General features: G+C 41.6%; 1 protein-coding gene across 2 annotated transcripts in view; it reads left to right on the forward strand.

Annotated features, from left to right (window-relative positions):
* The window catches only part of necab2 (N-terminal EF-hand calcium binding protein 2), a 94,816-nt gene that overhangs the window by 48,144 nt on the left and 25,247 nt on the right, over positions 1 to 21,425 (forward strand). For both annotated transcript variants that reach the window (XM_088938552.1, XM_088938551.1), the window contains exons 6-8: positions 12,119 to 12,255; positions 12,970 to 13,094; positions 20,405 to 20,484. In XM_088938552.1, the coding sequence (XP_088794678.1) occupies positions 12,119 to 12,255; positions 12,970 to 13,094; positions 20,405 to 20,484 (342 nt within the window). The remainder of the gene's footprint in view (positions 1 to 12,118; positions 12,256 to 12,969; positions 13,095 to 20,404; positions 20,485 to 21,425) is intronic.

Raw genomic sequence — 21,425 nt, forward strand, 5'->3', positions numbered from 1 at the left:
AAGATAAAGAATAGCAAGTGTTCAAGGAGAAGCTGCACCCCCCTCCCCCTGCACTGAGGGTCCCAGGGGTGCCCCTTACCAAGTCGTCAGACTCCCCCCCTCTGTGTGGCGCCTGTTCCATCATTGTCCATGGTTGTCGTGGTTACCATCACCCTGATGAAAAGCTGCCAAGCTGCGTCAGTGTTTTGAGCCCTGGTGTTTGATAAAGAGTTCCTCAGCGACACAAAGCAGACCAGCTTTAATCAGCCCGGGGAGGTAGAGAGTATCCAATTACCTGCATACTCCGTACCTATCCACTTCCACATGCCACTACAGCGTTCGCGCTGTCTGAAATATTCACTTGCCATCCCTATGTCTATGAATTTACTAGCATGTTTCTGCCAATTTAATGCCCATACCTACTTGCCTTCCTGTGCATAAATCTACACTTTGTATGGATCTTTGTAAATATCCTCAGACATCAGACAAAACAAAAGACACGATTTGTCTCATCATTTTCTGTTATCAACTTAAGTCTTCCCAACCAACAACCTTCAGTGTAAAGCACTTTATTTGCTTAAAGATCAATATCAAAAGATGATAACTGTCCTAGGACAGAGGCTCTTAGGAATTCAGAGAATGCAGGCTTTAGTTTGAGAAGACCATTCTCATTATTTAATTTAATTATTCAGAATTACGCTAAAATGTTGTTATGTGTCATACTGTATATTGATTATGGTCTGCTGGTGAATGCTGTAATTTAGTTTCGTGCAGTCCATATTCTGTTGGGTTTAAGAGCTGAGGCTGCTCTGTCATTCACACAGGGCCAGTTAGAAAGACAGGTTGGTCAGTCCCTTAGTGTGTGTGTGTGTGTGTGTGTGTGTGCGTGCGCGTGCGCTTTTCTGGGTGCAGTAGCACCAAGGAAACCAGGAGATGCAGGCTGAGCTTCTAGCTGTTTCATGCTTGAGAAATAATTAGGAGCCTTCATACAATATGGCAACCTGTGACTAATTTTCATTCCCGCTGCCCACGGTACCGGTTTTCTGTAAATGCGGGAGGGAGAGGAGAGAGTAATCCCTATCCAAAGACCCGACCCAGTATCCACTGCCAAAAGGTCCTCCGGTATGGAGGAAGATGCTGCTGGTTTAATTTCTGAGCTATGCTTGGAGGTAAAATAAAAAATGCTTTCATAAAATCAAAAGATATTCCATGACGGGTTTTATTCATTTTTCAGTCATAGAGGATCTCTGGAGCTCTCTGGAGAGGATCGGGGATCTGCTTTCTTCGTCTTTGATAGTTGTTGGATGTTTTTTCAATGGACCAGGTTCTTCCTGGCCCGTGTGTGTTCGTCTCCTCGGGGTGAAGACATGGTCCTGACAAGTACCCGCTATAATATTTAACTTTGCTAATATGTACTAGGATAAACTCAAACTGATTAATCTCTGGGCTGCATTATGGATCACAGCACCCAGTTTTGTTAGCTCAGCAGAATAAATAACAAACACAAAAGCAACCTACTAAAATCAATAACACCACCTTAAACAGTGAATTATCACAGAACTGATTGACCGAGCCTAGAAACCAGTACTGAGCTCCTCTGAGAAGTTAACTGAACCCTGCTTGCTGCAGCTCCTTCTGTTGCCTCAGTAGGAGCTACTAGATGATACCTCAGGAGCTCCTGATTAGATGACAGGCACTTCTGTGCTTTAGCTTGCCATGCTCTTATGGAAGAAGACAATAGGAAAACATGCACCAGTCGCCTAAAGGAGCTGGAATATTATTGAACACCGCTGTATAATTCAAGCACATCTTCTACACTCTAAAACTGTCTGTTATTGATCACTTTTCGAACAGAGAATCCCTAAGGGCATACTGCATCAAAACAAGCTTGTAAAATCCGGAACAGAGGGAAAATACCAAAATACAGAATGCGAATTGAAAGGATAATATTAATCACACACATTTTGTGTTGTATAAGGCAGGAGAGAAAACAGCTGAACTGCTGATGCCAGCTGAGCATGGTAAAACCTAATTGGATGCCTTCTCTTTGTTGTTAAATTTAAGGTTGAAGCTTCAGCAACTATGAAACATTTATGCTTCTCAAAAGCTTGTCAGGGGGTGGGCAGAACTGAACTGTTTTTTCTTTCCTTCTTTCTGATGGTTCAATAAGTAGGACTTAACGAGGCGCTGAATTATCTGAGCAAGACGAAATTAATTTTCCAGCTATGGCTTCAAAGGATATTTTGTTTCGTATCAAAGGCTTGTGTCTGCAGAAATAATTACAGTACGCTTTCTTGCACTGCAGTTAAGTAACCTGTGACTTGACCATGGTTTTCGGTGGCTGATGCATCTCAGTTATGATAGTGAAAACTCATTAAATAGTTCTGAATCTTTTTCAGCAAGCTGACATCTATAGATCATTCCATTTAACTTTGAGATTGGGTGTCTGTAGGCAAACTTCCATAATATACAGATAAATGTAAAGATCAGAAGAGCGAGTTTAAAAGGCTTTGGTTAGTGGATTTTTATCTTTCAACTTAAAAAAATTAACACAGATCATCCTAACTGTGCTTGACTGGCAGAAATGTAATTTACATTCAATAATGTTCTCTCTCTTTTAGTTCTGTGCGGTGATGTACCTACAGAACATTAACTCTTGTTCCTGCTTGCTTAACCATTAAGATGGAAAATGTGGAAATTATACCATGAAAAAAACACCATATCTAAACCATTGTTCTTTTCTGTAGATTTCATGAAACGCTTGATTATATTTTGATTGCCAAGTAACTGGATGATGTTCCTACCCTAAAATTACCATTTGCTCTAGAATAAGCATTCAGATAGAGAAATATGAAGAAATTGTTCTGTGAAATGCCGGTGTTATCTTAGACTAATGTACAATAGATTCAATGTACCTTTTTTTAAGGTCTTCAGATGCTTTCAGCTGTTCCTAATTTTATCTATGGTGTGTCATAACTTAAAAAAATGTTATAGAGGAGTTACACGTGATAATATTTATTTTGTTTCATATAAATATTATATGTGCATGCAGTATTTTATCAATGCATGTCAGTATAATTTAATATGCAGAATCAAGGCAGCCAGCGAAGAAACTATTTTTTCTAGTTTTGTCCTTTTCCTGTTCCGTGGTTATCCTGATTCCTAAAGACCAGGTGTGACATTGACAACTGTACGTAGTATCGGGGATTGTCGAGAGTTGTAATGTTCCAAGGCAGCACTTTATTAGTGTGTGGATTTAGTTCAGGTAGCAAAACCCCTTGAATGTCATTGATTATCTCCCTGAAACACATTGTGGAAAAGCTATTTAATTTTGCCCCATGTCGCCTGTGCCAGGAGAAAAAAAACTCAGCTCGTGTCCTGGTGACTATTATATATCCAGATCACATTAATCTGATGGGATAGAAGTGTCAGTCTCAGTCACTGTCCATGCTTCAGTGCTAGGTTGCGCTCTTTAATTACTGTATTCAGTTTTCTTCTTACCAAAGGCTTTTTTCCTCACACGAGTAATAATCCATAATTATGTATTCATGTCTTGGAATCAGAGAACTTGGTGGCATAAAATGAGTAGCAGGCTTGATTCTAGTGCAGGTCTGCAGTCACTGGCGCTCCTACTTTGCATCTCAATATTCCCTTTATTTCAGAAGGATGTTCAGTGTTTAGAGCTGGGGTCAGAATCATTAACTTTGTGTGACTGTAAAGGGGGGCTTTTCTTTCTTACAGTAATGCTCATAATCATTAACCCTGTCTGCTGTACTTGTTTCTCTGTCAATGCATGCAGCAGCACTGTCATTTTGATTACAGGATGTTTAGATAAAGGGGGTTGCTTTGTGACCCAGTCAAAGAGAGCACAAAAGATTTACAGAAATAGAATGTACTCCCCATCCTCTGCCATCCAGAGAAAGCGCACAACACAAAGCAGGCTAATTCAGATGATTAAAATTGCTTTAAAAGGGCGGCAGTGATTATAATTCAAGATTTTGTTTTTCAGCGTTAATAGCATCTATTAATTGTAATGTAATTCGTTGTCACTCGTTTACATTATAAACTTCTAGTGCTCTCTGACAAGATTGGGATAACTCTCCAGTGTCGGGTTCTAGTATTTATTCAGGGTTTTTGTCCCGTTGTATATACAAATGGCTATTTGCAAGATTCACTTGAATCAAATGGTCACTTAATTGGTCTGTATTACTACTATTTCCTGGTCTTTAGACACTGTTGTGTCAAACAAATGACAGCAATTCGGGTGTCCGTGTAGCAGAAGTCTTCCTTATTACATATGCATATGGGAGCCTAGCTCTTGCAGGCCAGACTCAAAGAAGTATTACAAAGAGTGGTCTTTTGATACAGTAAGGTCTGTAAAACCTGTCCATAAATGGGATTTAACATTGGCTGTGCTTGTGAAGAGCAGTCAAGCAAGTTCCTCATTGTTTTTGTAACTCTACCAGGAACATATGACAGTTATGCCTTGCGACATAACATACGTTGACAATTCAGCATATATAGACAAAAGCAGAAATATATACTTTCACAACCGTTGGAATGGAAAGTTACAAGATACGAAGTGTTTAAAATATAAAAGACTTTTTACTTCAACCTGGCGTCTCCAGCAGATCAGACCAGACCATTATAGCTTTGGATAAGTTAAGAAAATGGAGAGTTTTCACAGCACTAAATCATCAGTAGCAAAGATTGAAAGACTGCAGGGCTTATCACTAATAGCTCCCATTGTTAAGCTTTTTAATACAGCCTTCTGCTTCAAAAGGACAGACCTGAACTTTCCAGCAATTCGAGGGAGAGTCACAAGGGCAAGCTGTAAAGCATTGGTCTCAATGGCTTGGTTTGTCATTTTGTTCTCTTTAACTTTGTTCATTTTGTCATTTTGTTCTCTTTCATTGTGGGGAAAACAAAAAAACAATTCCCTGTCATGGGGCTCCAAAACCACTCAACCAGTGAAAACGTTCTCTCCCAAGAGAACGTTGAGACTCTGTGGTCCAGATGTCACTTGTTTGATCCTGGATCCTGACGATAGCCAACTGTGGCCTGGATTCCCTGAGCAATAGTACAGAGTGGGCTCAACAATCCAACTGAAACCGGAAACAGCGACCCCAGAAGCTTCCCCTTGCACTTCCTGGTTCTCGGTGATGTCATTGAGGGAGGTGCCTCCCCTCCAATCAGCACGGCTCCTCCTGTATGGTGTTGCAGAGCTTGTAGTTTGCTAAAAGGAGAACTTGCTCAATGGGCAGGTGAGTCGCTGAGACCCATCTATGCTTCCTCATTCACTCTGTGAGGTTATAGGGGTCACCGCTGTCAACCGAGACACATATTCTTCATTCATTTTCAATTACAATTAAGGTGGGTATATGAGGAGACAAATAGTTTGCAATTCCAAATTGATTGGAAAAATCAATTCCCAGCTTTGCCCAGCTTTATGTAGAATCCGAAACATTTTATTTTCCAAGTAGACCATTTTTAGATTTTATTTCTGGCTCTGCAGAGGGGCAAGAATAAACCAGGTCATTGCTTTTCCTGCTTTTCCCGGCTTTCATCAGGGAAATCGGACCACCTCAACATGAAAAAAAAATGGCTAGCAATTTCCAGAAGGTAGACATCTATTACTCAACAAAAGCAATTGGTCTCCTTTATTCAAGAGGTAAGATTACAGCCTAAAGAGATTAAAATGCTTTTTAGGCACTGAGAGCTGACCAGGGCAGGCACTAAAAACTGTTCAAAAATATTTTTCACAGTACAGATTCCGATTTCTGTTAGGTGCAAATAAATCACTTGTTAGAAATCTCTCTGAATCTGGGAGTGGTAGAAGTCACTTCCTCCAGCTCAATCTCAGCTCAGTAATTTCCACAGCCTCCTTGTCTCAGCATGGGCTAAAGGGTTTTATTGTTATGTGGGCTTGCAGTTGTTGTACAAGCACTCAAGGACTGTACAGCCATCACAGGAAACAGCTTCCTTGTCCTCATAAGGTTTCAGAAGCAGTCAGTCTTCAGACTGAGACATCTGATGTGAAGAGTCTGTACCCTTAAAAAAATGAAAGCAAAAGGTGGACAACAAAACAAGCTGTGAGATTAAAGACACATTATAGGAAGTTTACAAACAAAACCTCAGGAGAGAAAACAGCCAACTTACCTAACGTCCTGCAGGGAGTGGAAAGGGATACTATCAAGTTCTTCCTTAGAAAGATGCTTCAGTACTTAAAACAGAGACAGTGTTTCAGCTGTTTTATCCTCAAGGTCAGGCTGTTGTCTCTCAGCCAAGCAAGTTTGAATCAAAGATAACTGTAACCGGCTCTGCATCTGTCCCAATACAGCAACCAAGAGCGCTAAGCTGTGTGCTGCTGAATGGCTCTCCTGAATGTGCAGTCTACAACATTTTGTTCAATAGGGATTGCCCCCCTGCTGTAAAGAAGAAAAATAAATCCTGCAGTCTTTTTTGTGTTTGTGTTTTCAGAGCTGTGATTTAAACCCAGGCATTAAGAACAGGTTTGGCGTGATTTCCGAAGTGAATAGACATCCTGCCTGAAAAAGATTATCCTTTAATTCAACTCCAAACCCCACTTCAATTGATCCTTTTTGAGTCCTGCTCCTTTTTTCCCAGCTAGGTTCATTCCTGGCAGCCCCCAATCACTTATCTGACACAGGTTTGTATCAAAAGACCAAGTTCTAGGGTGGTACTAAGAAGCGTGAAAGAATGAAATAAGTATTAGCTTTCACTAATCTCGTGATTGTAGCTGGCTAGACTTAGGTTCCATTTAAGACGACTTATCCCAAATACAGGACTTTAAGCTTCCTTAACACAGGACCCCCTTTTAAGAACAAATAAGTACAAAGAGGTGAAAGCGTGTTGGCATTTCGTGTAATTATATCAGCCGAGGAAGAATGTCACAGGGTCAGATATCATTTTCTCAGTAATGGCATTTGTGCCTCATTTCAGTTTGCCTGCTAATCTCAGGAACTGTCTGGGGAAAAAAGCAGTGTAGAGACATGCTTACTTCAATATATTGAAGTTAGATCAAATATGCACACACTGAACAAATCAATTGATTATTTATTGATTGAACGTCTCTGATTTGGGATTGCATTTCAATAACTTGGTTTGACACCTAAGACAAGGAGAGAGCACACAAGAGGAAAAACATGTTTATAGACCAGGGCAAACATGTTTGTGGAAAGGAAGCTGTTAAATCAAAGCATTTGTATCCTATTAATTGTATCCTAGCAACAGGAATAGATCTGAAGGGATGATATATTGTTTTATCACAATGTAACCAGATCAGTAAAATCTGCATTATCTTTTGTACAAATGCTAACGCTATGTTTTAACCTTGGGGTTCAGTTTTCAGACACCCAACAGAGGTGTTTGTATACTTTTTTGAGTGAGTGGCACAACCAATTGTGATCATTGAGTATATTTCTTCAATGCCAGCAGTCAAAAATGATGATCCTCCTCTTCAAGTCTCTGCATCTGAGCCTGCGCTCATTTTCAGCTGTTTTTGCAGCCTTGACATTCCCTGCTGATGGGGGGGGTGGGGGCTTTATTTGCACAAATATCCCAAGCACTTTCTATTTTTACCAAGCAACACAATTCAGTCCTCTCTCCTTCACAATTTGTGTTTTAAAAACTGGACCTAAAAGGAAATAAAAAAAGTAAAAAACCCAAGTTGTCTGAATAAATCTCCTAATAACTGCACAGGTTCCCAGGGGAGCAATAGCTGGGGTTATTAAGTCCATGAGATGAGAGATAAGGCCAGATGAAGCACATTACTAAGATTGATTATATTGATTATATTCACATTAGTGTGAGTGAATGAGCATCCTGTCATGCGGATCAGAGACTACAGCCACTCTGAAGGCTGGCAAATGACAATCAGTCCTGCTGCTGTTCACATAGGGGGTTTGCTTGGAGTTGTCAGAAAACACAGAAGCACCACTTCATTGAACCTGAGTGTGTTTGCAAGGCAGCCTGTATTCACATGTTGTGCCTTTATTGTTGCTGAGTTTGGACGGGTGGCTGTCTTGGGGAAAATGGTCTTTTCACATTTAACCACTTTTTTAGCCACAGCTGAAGAAAGAAGGCAATCAGCTGGAACCGGCACATTTATCAGATTATGTTTTAAGACCATGAGGACTTTTGTAAGCAAGATGAGGCTACTTGCTTGGTTGGAGATACGAAATTCCTCCTTATTCCTTTCTGTGTGGAGGATAGTCACTCTGCAATTCATGTGGTTTGATGAAAGGACCCGTCTTTACACCTGATAATCTTAATTCTCCAGGAAAAGCTTGTTGGTTGTCTCCAAGCCCCCTCTCTCCTCTGTGTTTTTATAATGGTCTTATCTGGTGAAAACAAAGCTTCTTCACCATGCCAGTTGATCCTGGGATGTGTTCATTTGCCCTCCTCTGTCTGCAGGCCCACATAGACGGTATTCCTAGTCCAGAGCCGGCAGAGAACACACTGGACCATTGGAAAGATAGGTGTCAGTCCATAGCAGGCAGGGTTTCTTCGGATAGCCATGACCATCTAGGGCCTCAGCAAGGCCTGATCATCAGACATGCTATCTGTGCCTCTGTTAATAAATAAAACTGCCTCCTATTTATCATTAGACTTTTAATCTAGCAAAGTGCATCAATTAAGTGCAATTATGTCTGGTCATTATTAATTATCTACGGTGACTGTTGCACTTTTGTCCTGTTTTTTTTTTTTATTAAGAGCATTGGTAGTTAATAGATTGTTTTTCCACATAAGTGTTTAATCAAAGACCTGCTGTGCTAATTTGGCAGATAGCAACAGTGGCTACAAGACGAGCTAATTCTCAAAAGCCTTTCGATCCTCACTGCACTTCAGTCGTATATATATCTTGCTTGTGCTCCAGACTAGCATCGCGCTATGTCACGACAGCAGTGAGCTCTTCTGTTCATGAACACCATCATCTTTTCATTCATCATTTTAAGGCACTTCAGAGGAAAAAGCATTTTGATGTCTCTCCCATGATCCTTTTAAAAAAAAAAACATTATTGCATGAATAACAGCTCATTTTGTTATTTAGTCCAACCAGACCAGAGAGTTTCATAAAGCAGTGTAATAGATTTATCTGTGAAAAGGATCAATCCCCCTGTCTCTGGCTCAGACAAATGAGTAGGAAGACGTCAGTCTGAGACCTCTAGCTCAGCCTCTGCATTAGAGTCATTGTTCATGTCTTGTATTGATTCCTTGGCGCATTGCTCTTCAGAAAGTGTAGGTGTGTATGTAATCTGTTTGTATGGTAAAACAATAATAAATACAGTAAGTATTGTTACATAGCTGAGTGGTGTGACCATTAGCCCCACAGCTCCGGGGTTGCAGGTCTGATTCCAGACTGGGGCGTCTTCTGTCTTCCTGTGAACTTTCTTTAGGTGCTTTGGGGTTTTTCAACACCTTCCTAAGTTATGCTGGTCCGTGTCTGCCCTGTGATGGAGAGTTGTTCTGTCCAGGATATTCTCCAGCTTTGAAATAAGCTAAGGTCGGATAATGCAAGGGTGGTTGGAGGCTATGTATGTATGACTATGGCTAGGCTCCATAGATTAGGCTCACGTCTGTGACTGCCCCAAGAGACAGGGGCAAAATGTCTGCTGCCTTTAAAGAATAGCTCGCTCATTCATCACATTGCAGATGAAACACAGTCAAATAGAGGCAAGATGACCCATGAGCAGAGCCCTGATATTCATTAAAGAACTGAGTGCAGTATTCAGTAGGACTCCAGCTATCTGGTGTCTGAGGCTGTGTTTTAAAAAAGCAGGGTCTCTGTATAATCAGAAAAGTACACTGTTGTGCTTTCATTTCCTCAGTATTTTGAATTATTTTTTTTCCTTAGAAAATAGTTCACTTGCACAGCTAAGTATTAGAGTATACAATATATTTATATATCCTGAATAAGTGTGCTACAGTGCTATGTAAAATAACAAAACAAGAACAAAGCAAGCTGTTCCCCCACGTTTAAAAAAGACTATGGCTCACACATTTTGCTTCAAGCCTCTTCATAATCCTCCTGCTGAGGTATGTTATCTCCTCAGGGACAGACACAGCTCAAGCCTTTTACTCAGCACCTGTTGCTTGGCTTCTGTGCAGCTTCTTTGTTCACTGAATTTCCTCTGCAACTCCTCTGGCCATTTCAGTGGGTGGAATTATACCAGCATGGATGCAGCTTTCAGACTGGTGCCACACAATCACTTATGTGCACTGATAATCTTCGAGCCACATACTGTTCAAGCCATAATTCATAGGCCTGCCCCTCTGTACTAAGCAGTTTTTCCACCTTGCAATTATCGGGTCTTAAATGGAATGTGAAAAAGACATTGTCAGCAGGAAGTGAAAGCTTGTGGGACGTGCTGCAGACAAATGCAGGACTCTGGGGTCAAGAAACAGGAGTGTCTGCTAGCCCAGAGCATTCATGCACTCACGTCCTTATAGACTCATACAGGAGTAACACCTGCTGGGAGCGTTGTCTCCACCTCTGCTGGGTCAGACCCCATACTGGTTCTTCAGTCCCACACTCAGATGCTGCTTTTGGATTAGAGTTAGAAGGGGGTGTGTTGCCATTTTGCATGATCAGAAAGGCATAGATCTTCTGAACCCCTCGGTTCTACCCCACAGCCATAAAACTCCTCATCTCCACCTCTTAAATCTCCCTACCCCTACTGACACCCTGCTGTTTCTTCACTCAAAATATTGCCACTGCTTGAAACTTCCACATTGCTGCTATCTGGATGCTGCTTAAGATGCCGTGTTCCTGCCTCCAACAATTTGTGATGTCATGTGCTATGTCTCCTGTTTTGTCATTTGTCATGTGAGGAGACATCTGACAATAAATATGAAACGTGGCCATGAAACTTGAAAGGTGGATTAAGGCTATCCTAGAGTTAGGATCATTTTTGTGCTGCAGCTCTGTTTTCTTCAAATGAATTACATGCTAGTAAAGGCAGCTCTAGCTCAGCTTTGACTGCCATAAACTCCTTAGCAAGGGGCACTAGGGCAGGGCCAAGCCAGGAATGTTTCACAGCCAAAGACCCCCCCAGTAGACAATACTGTCTAAGATATAAAACCTCCAAACAGCTGCGACAACAGAAAAAGCTGAACACATTTTTGCTGAATAGTGGAATTGTTCATTTACAGAATGGAGCACTAAAAAGCCTGAACTGTTGTGCACTATCCAAAAGATATGTGCTTTTACATACAGTTGTGATGATTGCAAACAGGTGCATGGACTGGACATCACTTTACTTGAAAATGTTGCACTGCAGCGTGTCGCACAAATACTATGAGCATTATTAATATTACGAGTGTTGCTTGAATCAAAGAAAATGCTTATAACTGGAGCTGTGCTGTGAAATCCGAAGGGGTTAAGATGCGAGTCTGGGCATTGTTTCTGTCCTCACCATACAGTCCTGTTGACGAGAGGAAAACAATATCAGTCTGTGTGCTCCAGAGTCATCAGCCCAGCTCCATCAGTCGTGGTCAGGCTTTTCTTATGCTTGATACTTTGTGATTGTTTCGCGTGCCAGAGTCTCTTCTTTTCTTTCAAAGGCCTGCATTGCAAAGCTCAGAGGTGTAATTTCAGAACAGGAACAGGCGACGTGTTTCCCCGTGTGGTCAGCAGGAAAGAGCTCTTTGGCTTGGCTCGTCTTCGTTGGTAAATGTATCCGCCCTGGGCTGCTCTCCAGCGAGGTGATGAACGGAGAGCTCCTCTGGGAGTAATTAATGCAGCACGGGGATAGTGTGTGGAAGGAGTTAGGATTGCGCTCAAGTGTGCATCAGTACTTGATTGCTTATAGATTGTCTCTGTAAAGGTGCAGCATCGCTGACAAGACCCTGCAGCCCTGTGGCAGCTAGAGCTAACTGGTGTACTTTCCAAACTCAAGTTTGAACTTTTCTTTTCCCTTTCCCTGCCCTTTGTTATCCTTCACTAGAGTAAGCATGCTTTTCTTTTCCAGGATTTAGCTGCGTGCTTTGGTTTCTGGAACACATACTGTATATCCGCAGTTCCACCTGTGAGGAATTTCAGAATGTGGTAAGCGGCTTGCTTGAGGAAAGTAAGACAAAGGTTTTGACCACTTTTTTGTCTCCGATATGTTCCTAGGTGTACGAGCGAGGCACCAATGTGGACCAGTTTGTGACCCGCTTCCTGCTGAAGGAGTCGGCCAATCAGATTCAGTCCCTGCTGAACTCTGTGGAGAGCGCTGTAGATGCCATTGAAGAGCAGTCCTCCCAGTCAGGGTGAGCCAGGATAGGCTGTTGAGACACAGGGGGCGTGTCAAAACTGCTAAGCCCTGCATCTCAGGAGGCTGGACCTTTGAGGCAGGGGGAGTGTCCTAACTGAGTGGGCGGCACCTTTCAGGCTTAGTGGGTGTGTCCAATTGCCTTTGCAGTGTTATTCTGTGAAACAGGGTGTCAACACAAAATAAAACTAATAGAAATGTATTTGAAATAATTAACCGGGTATTTAAATGCCAGGCAAATTAAACCTATTCATCTATCCATCATTCATACCTGTAGCTGCTATATCCTACAAGGCACAAGGCAGGACTTCCTATCCATCTAATAGTCAAATTCTTTAAAATTCTTAATTCACTGTGATAGCTGTCTTTTTGGCCATTGAAGTTATGACCCCTCATCACAGTATATTCATGAGGGAGAGGATAAATGATTATGGGATTTTTTAAAGAATTGAAAATTTATATAACATTAATCCCAATAGAAACACAGGATTTAAGAACTGTGAAACATGTAAAATATGAGAGCTACATTTGCTACTACCAAAATGAAGGAATGAGATGTTAGATGTAATAAATGCCAAAACCTTGACATTTTCTGGTACAAAAGACAAGTTATTTGACAGAACCTCATCAGCTTTGGGTAGGCTTTCTTCTTTCTCCTTTTTTATAATAACAACTGCTAAGAGTATAATGAATTTGCTCTCCTCCCACACAGACACTACCCCAGCAGGGGGGGTCACCGTATAGCAGATACCAGGTACGAGAGTCCTGTCCCGGAGTACCCCCCGAACAACAGAGTCACCACCAAAGAGGCCAAGAAGAACATCCAGACCGGTAAAGGTACAGTACAGCTTCTCTCACTCTTTCCTGTTCTGCACACAGGCTCCTGATCAAGCTATTTGAAAACACTCCTGCTGTGCCCGCACTGGCATTGTTGCTGAACGCTGTACACAGTGATCACTAGGGTTTGGACTGAGGGCAGGATTGAAGCTGTATATAGAGCTCCAGGCAGGTCAAAGGTCAAGGTTGTGCCTGTGGACATAACAGAAGTTGCAGGGGACTCTTGGAGAGTTTTTAAGAAGACAGATCAAGGATGTGCAATCAGACTGTTGTGACAGTTTTGTACATGTAGAGCTGAGCAATAAACTGTAGCTTCCTTCTGGGTGTTTTTGCATACGCCCATCTGATTAATTAAATTCAATGTGATTAAAGCTCCCCTCTAATCTGGACACTGCCTCAGGGCTTTGGGTAATTTATTTCCGTACTTAAAGTACCCCCTCCTCCAGATAATTATAATTTACTGCAGTAAACCTCTGCAGTTTTTCTCGTTCAAATTACCCACAAACACAAATGACTTAGTGTTACTGGCAACATGGACTCCTTCATTAGATTGTTTTGTTTTAATGTTAGAATGGGTCTCTTTAATAACTATGGCCTTTTCAGACTTGCGGAGGAGACAGTTGCCTTTCAGAGTCCTCTCATTTAGAACATTGCAGTCAAATAAATTTGGCTTTTAGCTAATTGGCCATAGTCGCCAGCAGGAGACAGACAAGAGAAAATATCTGTGAGGGCACTTAATTGCAGCAACTTTGTCTGGTCCGAAAACGACTCAAGTTCAGGAAGAATGATGTATAAGGAGACTGCTCAAAATGCAGTCTGTGTCTGGTCATTTTTCTTCCATTTAGTAAGCATTGGTATCAGAGCTGAGTCAAGTTCCCTTTAAGAAATGTTTATCTACAGTTGGAAAAAAAATAGGATTCCAGTATTTATTAGGGCTGAGCTAAAGCTTTTACTGAAGTTGTCATAATTAAGTCACATAAAATGAGCTTTCAAACACATCTCTTGTATTAAAATGGTAAATAAAATACTTTTGGGTAGGACTTTTTATAGCCACGGGGATGTGTCTCATGTTTCTGTCAGTTTTTAATAAGATGAATTCTAAAGGAAATAGGAAGAAGGTCCTTCTGGCTCCAACTTCACAAATGAAATGCAGCAGTTTGGTTACAGAGACAGATGTAAATGAATCTCTTTGTAATGCAGCACATTTTTTTTCTCATATTATTTTTGTTATTTTTCTTTCCTTTAAATGCCGTGTACAAAGCAGGATATTTTTTGACATACTTGCATGAATTGCAGCCTCCCTCGATGCTGTTTTAAGGATGTGGTGTGCTAGTCACCTGCAGTCAAAGGCCGTTAATTAAATGTAGAATTGACCTGATAGTACAGGATTACTGCACACTCTCATCAACTGCACCATGTGGCCCAGTGCACTGCAGTGTTCTGGTAGTAATGGTCTACAATTTAATATTACATGTCTGTGATATAAGGACCTTTCATTAGTGAGCCCATACATTTGCAGATCGAGATGTCTGAGGGCACATTTAATAGGTCCTGTTGCTGTTTAGTGCAGCCATTGTAACTGCAGATCTGAACTGCTATCTAGCTAACCTGGCGTGTGCCTCGTGTGGTAACTGCAATGAGGACTGGAACAACTTCAGGTGATGTCTCTCCAAGGGAAGATGAGCCGAGGGAGTGTATCTGTAAATACCTGGCTTCTCATCTCCTTACAGTGTTTTTAACTTCTCCCCTACAACTCGATTCAACATCTGTAGGCATTCAATTCTGTTATCTGTTCCCTGGAGAGCTGTCAAAGCAGTCACCTGCCAGGTGTGCTTCAATACATAAATCCCTGTTCTTCGCCTGCGTCTGTCCATCAATAGTTTTCATTTCCTTTTAATAGTGCAAGCGAGGCATGAGAGCTCCTGCGTGGTACGCTATTGCTTTTGGCCCTTCATTTTGTCACTCAGGGCTCATCAGCTCTTTGAAGATTGTTTGCATATCTTAAAGCTTGTCACATGGGTCACGTTTCTGTTAAACTTGTGTTTCAATAGTCCTGATTTCACAGTATGCTAAGGCATTAGTGACTTTGTGTAGAAAGGGCTGGTAGCCTCACATGGCTTATTTCCTGTGACCCTGTCCCTGCAGCGTGACAGAGCTATAACAGGTCCATTGCAGATCACGAAACTTTAAGGCTTGGGAATAAACTGTGATGAAGCCATTCCACAACAGAACTGCTGCTTGACGTGCTCAGGGAGGCCACACACAGCCTTCAGTTCATGGACACTGACTTTAGTCGGTGTGGCACACCCCTGTGATTTTATGTTGAGGTTGTTGTGATAAAGCCTGTAGCTAGAGCTTATGCCCATGGTGAAGGCTATGGACAATATGCAGGGGCTGGAGTGCTCTGTATCGGCTTTCAGCTGCAGGCTCCTCTCCCACCTTACTTTGTTAAAGATTCTCAGGCATCAGGGTATCAAATGTTCTCCATGTGTTTGACTAGAGATGGAATTCATGCTGGCAACAGCAGATGGAAGATAATCAGCATCGAAGTTGTCTTGTCTGCAGGCATAGTGGTGGATGCTGAGGAGGGAGAAACGAATGTCTTCGGTACATGTATATCTATACCATTTAACATTGTACTGATGATGAGAAAAATAATTGTATGAACAGCAAAACAAAATACCAATTAAAATAATGGTCTTTCCCCTCATTAAAATAGAGCTCTTACATGCTTAAAGATAGTTGAATACTTCTTTGGTTGCAAGCACTGTTATACATATTGGGACCGCGATGCAGCATTTATGTCCTATGGCCGGGAATAGAGCTGCCGATATTGACGAGTTTAAGAGACATGTTTTGTTCAGGCTCCAGCGGGCAAGGTGCTATGGTAGCTGATTGGCAGTGTGCGAATGAGTGGCATGTGTAGGAGATGCTCTGAGTCCTCCATTGAGCTGTGGCTCACAGTACTTGATGAGCCCAACTCCCTGTGGCACAACAGACCTGGCTGGAGCTCCCAGCTCCCAGTTCAGGGTTGGGTGGGTTTTGACAGGCTAAATACTACCTTAAAGAGTCATTAAATCACTCTGGGCCTTTAGAGAGCTTGAGGAGGCTCTGCATCATTTATTTCCCTGGGGGTGAGGGTGCCAATTGCAGACAGATAGCAATCTTAAAGCACTCTACCTGGGTGCTGTCCAGATGTTATCGATCATCCTTTTTCCAGAATCCTGCCAGTCTGTCCCTTAGCTACTCACCTCTGTTAATGTGCACATCTTTAATTAAACATTTCCAATAAATTGAGGAAGTGTTTTATTGACAGGTTGTGTATATTGATAGTAAGTCAGGCTCTGTGCCTCCTGATTTCCTCCTGATTTTTACCATGCCTCTTCCCTCTCTCTGCTTCCCATTTTCAATGTAAAATCTGTCTAATATCAGTGAGCATCAACAGGAATCTAAAAGCACATGTATTTCCAACTTCAAGCCCAACCTCTTAAACAAGCATTGATTTTTAAGGTCAGCTCCCTTTACCTCTGAAAGCAATTCCTTTACATTTCAGTTTAAATCTGAGAATATTCAGGTATGAGTCATTGTAATTGTCAATTGGTGAAATAGGAATTTACCTCTTATTAATAAAGCAGTGAGATAAGACCGTCCATAAGTCTTAAAATAAGCCCTGATCCTGTATTTCACCTGCTGCTCGATATTGTGGTCTGCCTGCACTATTCACATTTATCAATAAGCTTGTGGGGATTTAACTTCTCTAGAATATCTAGAATATTACAGGTCAAGTACTCCAGGTAGCCTCTGTTACAAGCACAGAAGCACAGCTACAAAGGTGTTTGTGCTTAATTTTAAAAGATTGCAGTTTGACACTACAGATACAGTCTGCAAGAAAAGGGAAGTTCCTTTCTAAAAATGATCTATCTCAACAGAAAGAGGTGTGTGCTCAAACATGGTTATCTTAAATGGTCCTTAGATCAATCTTAGAACAGACATCTTAAATGTCATTTTCTGAAAGCCTAGTGTTTTATGTTTTTTGTTTCACCCTGAGTATCCATTCAAAACATGTTACTGTTTTTGTAGGTTAAATATTTATTTTACAATTGATGTAAAACTATTTAATTAATTAAAGGTGCAGTTACAATCGAGCAGTTAAATAAATAGACTAAACTATACGACTGACAGCTCGGTTGGACCAAAAATCAGAAGACACTATGCCCCTCAGAAATTAAGTTTGATAGGCAATGTCCATTAAATAGTAAGTCCTGTGCCTCCTGATTTTACAATCCCTTTTTCCTTTCATTTTCGGCTTTCTGTTTTCTATATGAAATCTAGCCATTTAATGTTGGGGAGCATCTGTGAGGCTGATCTTTTACAGAGACATTGACTTTTAAGGTCAGCTCCCTTTACCTCTGAAATCCCAAATGAATTTATAAATCTCAGTTTAAAATCTGTGAATTCCCAGGTATGTTCCATACTTCCTAATTCACAGCCCTAATCTGGAATGCTCAGTACGCATTGTTTTCCTTCAGTGTTCCAGACACTTCTACAGTTCCATCTGTGTTCCCAGGTATTTGATACAGACGCTCTCTCTATTTAGATGAGAGGAACCATATGCTGGACAATATGGTCATTTGCTGCTAATGGAGAGAGAGTGCACAGGGGAGACACATGCTGCAGAAATCCAGGAGTCTTTGCAGAGTTGCTCTTCAACCATCTATATTATAGAAGCTCCCATCAGCTTCCTGTGACACAGACTAAATGACACATGCAGCAGTCTACAGATGTTAACAAGTGGCACAGTGATTTTCCAATCTGTAGCTTGTGAACCTATTGCAGTAATTGCCAATTGCCAGCTCGGCTGTCTTTTGTGACACCTTCAGGCATTAACCAATTGTAGCCTGTTCATTTTGCTGGCACTCTAGAACATCCGCTCGAAATTGAACTGGCACCGTAAGTCACAATGACGTTGTTAAAGTAGAAAGTCATTTTACCCACTAATTAGCTGTTATCAATGAAGAGAGAAATTAAAGTGGCATTCAAGTTTGTATTGCTCTTCAAGGAGTTTTTAAAGCCAGCCATAATGAGATTTACTTTCTTTTGCAGTGCGGCTCAAATTAACTTGGCCTCCCTTGTTTAGCCAGTGTTTTGTAGAACAACTGTCCTGGTTGTCTTTTTTCTCTTGCAGAACAGTCCTTTCTGTTGATGGTTATGGCAGAGTAACTAAATGTTACCAGGGAGGTGGGGTGGGCTTTCACTGCTTAAATAGAGCATAGCCTATGCTTATTCATTTACGTGGGTGACTTCTGTTTGTACCCCTTTATTCAACTGGTCACTTTCCTGGACCTATTCAAAGGTCCAAATGCAGAACTCCACTCGCGATTCCCTGTACCAGAGCAGCTGTCTCTCCAAGCTGTCTGTGTTAGACTGAGAGCTGTAGGTGTGTGTCTTTGAGACAGTTTCAAGAGAAAATAAGTGCAGGTATTTGCTGAGGGGTGTGAGAGTTACATCTGTGGTGGCTGAGTTTCATTCAACTTCTCTTTTAACAGAGGAAAGAACACTGGGCAAGTCATCTATTCAGCTAATCCAGGAGTCAGGCCAGTGGTGGGGAGAGCAGTCAAGGGATTAGTGACTACACCAGGGAAGAGTTAGTATAGTACATAACAAAGTGAGTGCTGTGGATTTAAAGGTTTGAAGGGAGATGTACTGTTTTGTCTTTCTTCATAAGGAAAATCCGGGTGGGCAAAAGCAGGTTATGGATCAAGGAAGAGTGGGATGGTTGTTATCACAACAGGATTGGTCTGGCCTCAACCCCAGCTTCGTTATTCCCCATACTTTAGCTATCCAGTTAAAGCAATCAGGGCGAGACCACTCTGGACAGGAAGCCAGTCCGTCACAAGGTCATGAAGAAAGACCTGCTGATCAAACCTTGCCAGTGTCTGTTCAGGAGGTGACAGGAAACCGAAGTCCCCAGAGGAAACTCCTGTGAGCATGTGGACAACATGGAACTCCCACACGGGAAGTCCCCAAAAGGCACCCCAATCGTGAATCGAACCCAGGACCCAGGAGGCAGCAGCAGTAAACCCCATGCCATCATGCCTCCCACAATTCAAGTGTGTCATTGAAATTAAGGAACTCGTGCCAGTTGGGACTTTCTAAATACAGGGATCTGAGCCCACATGCTTCACAATGACAGCTCTGGGAAAAGCAAAACCCCAGCTGTACGGAGGGGCTCAGCTCAGCCCGGTTGTTAAAATGCTAGCAGCGATTAACTCATTTAATTAATTGCTCAGATCAATACAACACTGAAGGAAATATTTTGTCCCTCAAATCCCACAGTGTTGACAATTTGTGTTTGCCAAGGAAAATTGATTATAAAAAAATATGCGCTGATATTTACAAAGCAGGCTAGCTCAGTGGGGTGAAGTGTGTATGTAGATAAGGCTGCTTCCATGGAGAGAATACAGAAAATGGCCAAGTAGCTTCTAGAAGAACTAATCATTTGGAACGCAATAAAATGATCAAACATCAATGATAATTCTGCATTTTCTACAAGTTCATACTACTTCTTCCTTTTATATCTCGAACTTTACTGACATGATCAGCTACAGAGGCGATGCTAGGCTCCAGACCTTTAGATTTGCTGTCAAACAAGTTTTAATGTTAACCACTAGCCTGAGACACACAGAAAATGAATACTTAATTGTACCAAAGGACCCATCTCATCAGATTTAAGATTTAAATCACATTCCAATTGGAACCTTCTGGACTTAGGCTCTTGAAAACAAGGACTGCAGAATTAAGAATTGTAATAACAATGTAATTCCTTTGTAATTGTGTGATATGTACTCCTTGAAATGCATGTACTTGATTTATTTACCATATAACCAATATCATATCTGCATTGTGAAATTATTAATTTATTGATTATGTCATGTCCAGATGTCTAATCTGCATTCTGAAATATTGCTTTCTAGTACTGTACATTGCAGTGTAGTTACATTTTTCTATACATGTTATTGGACATAATCCTGCGACAGGATCCAGTGACCTCCAATCTATCCTTGTAAAATGTGCTTCTTAATAACAATGTATTTACTGTATCAGTCATGAGATTTAGATGAAAATACCTGTATTTCAAAATGTAGGTGCCACATAATTACAAGGTAATTAAAGTGTAGATGCACACTAATGAATGCAGCTTTATTTTGAAGTGTGTCCATTTCTGGCATGCAGAAGCAGCCCGTGGTGAGGGCAGGGGGTTTCTGTGAGCCCCTGCCTGACACGCCCATGTTCCCTTTGACCCCCCGCAGGAACGGTGGAGATGAGAGAGGAGGGCCTGGAGGCCCAGATCAACAGGCTGGCAGAGCTCATTGGACGACTAGAGAACAAGGTAAGAGCTCTCCGGAAGACTCTTTGCAAACTGTTGAAGTCTCCTGAATCCACACCTCACAATACGAGTTCCCCTGAAGTGCCGCTCTTTTGGTCTTTTGTGGTTTTGTTCGCATCGTTCCGTCTTTCTTCTGCAGTGGCGCAATTCTGAAGGCTCGTTCTGAAGGCACACAGCTATGCAAGAGAGCCCCGAGGGTACCATCGCCCTGCTCTTGCAACTCCTTCACTTGACTTTTACTTCATGTCTGTAACCGGTGCTGCTGGGTGGGGAGTCTTTAGAGACTTTCAGAAGCTTTTTTCTCACATCTGCCTTCATTTCCCCAATCTCTATATCTTACGATCTAGTTATCAAGTTTCAAGGCTAAACCTATTGTCAGACAAACAGACCGGCCAAAACTCAGACAATGGCCAGAATCCATCTAAAATATGGCCCTGCTGGCTTTAATAAACCCTCAAAAATGTGTCAGCAAGCTACGAAAAACTCCAGCCTAATTATTCTCTGAACATTCTCGGCCAGATAACAAGATTTCATCTTTGCTTGTGTTTGAAATGCCCTGCAGTAACCCAGCAATTTACTTCTTGGTTATTATTGTTTTGCTACTGTATGGGCAGAGAAAGAGTAATTATAGGGGCCTGACATTCAATTGCAGAGGAATGTGCAGCAATGTCTCTTGCTCGCTCCCTCTCTTTCTCGCCCATTCCTTGTGCCTACAATCACTGAACATGAGCTAATGGAGTCTCCAGTTAATATTGCCTTTCTTGGAGGCAACAGTTTATTGCATCTTCTAATAATAGGCAGGTTTGTGAGCACAGACATCTCAGAAACGCTGTGCTGGTTTTAGAAGGAATCAAGGTTGAAGGCTTTTGAGAACTTGCTCCCTCTATAAAGCTAACAGGAACTTCCACTGTCAAAGTCCTAACTGGATCTGCTAGATCCTTTTA

Source organism: Atractosteus spatula, chromosome 21 (assembly GCF_055471065.1).
Source record: "Atractosteus spatula isolate fAtrSpa1 chromosome 21, fAtrSpa1.hap1, whole genome shotgun sequence".
NCBI classification, from domain to species: Eukaryota; Metazoa; Chordata; class Actinopteri; order Semionotiformes; family Lepisosteidae; genus Atractosteus; species Atractosteus spatula.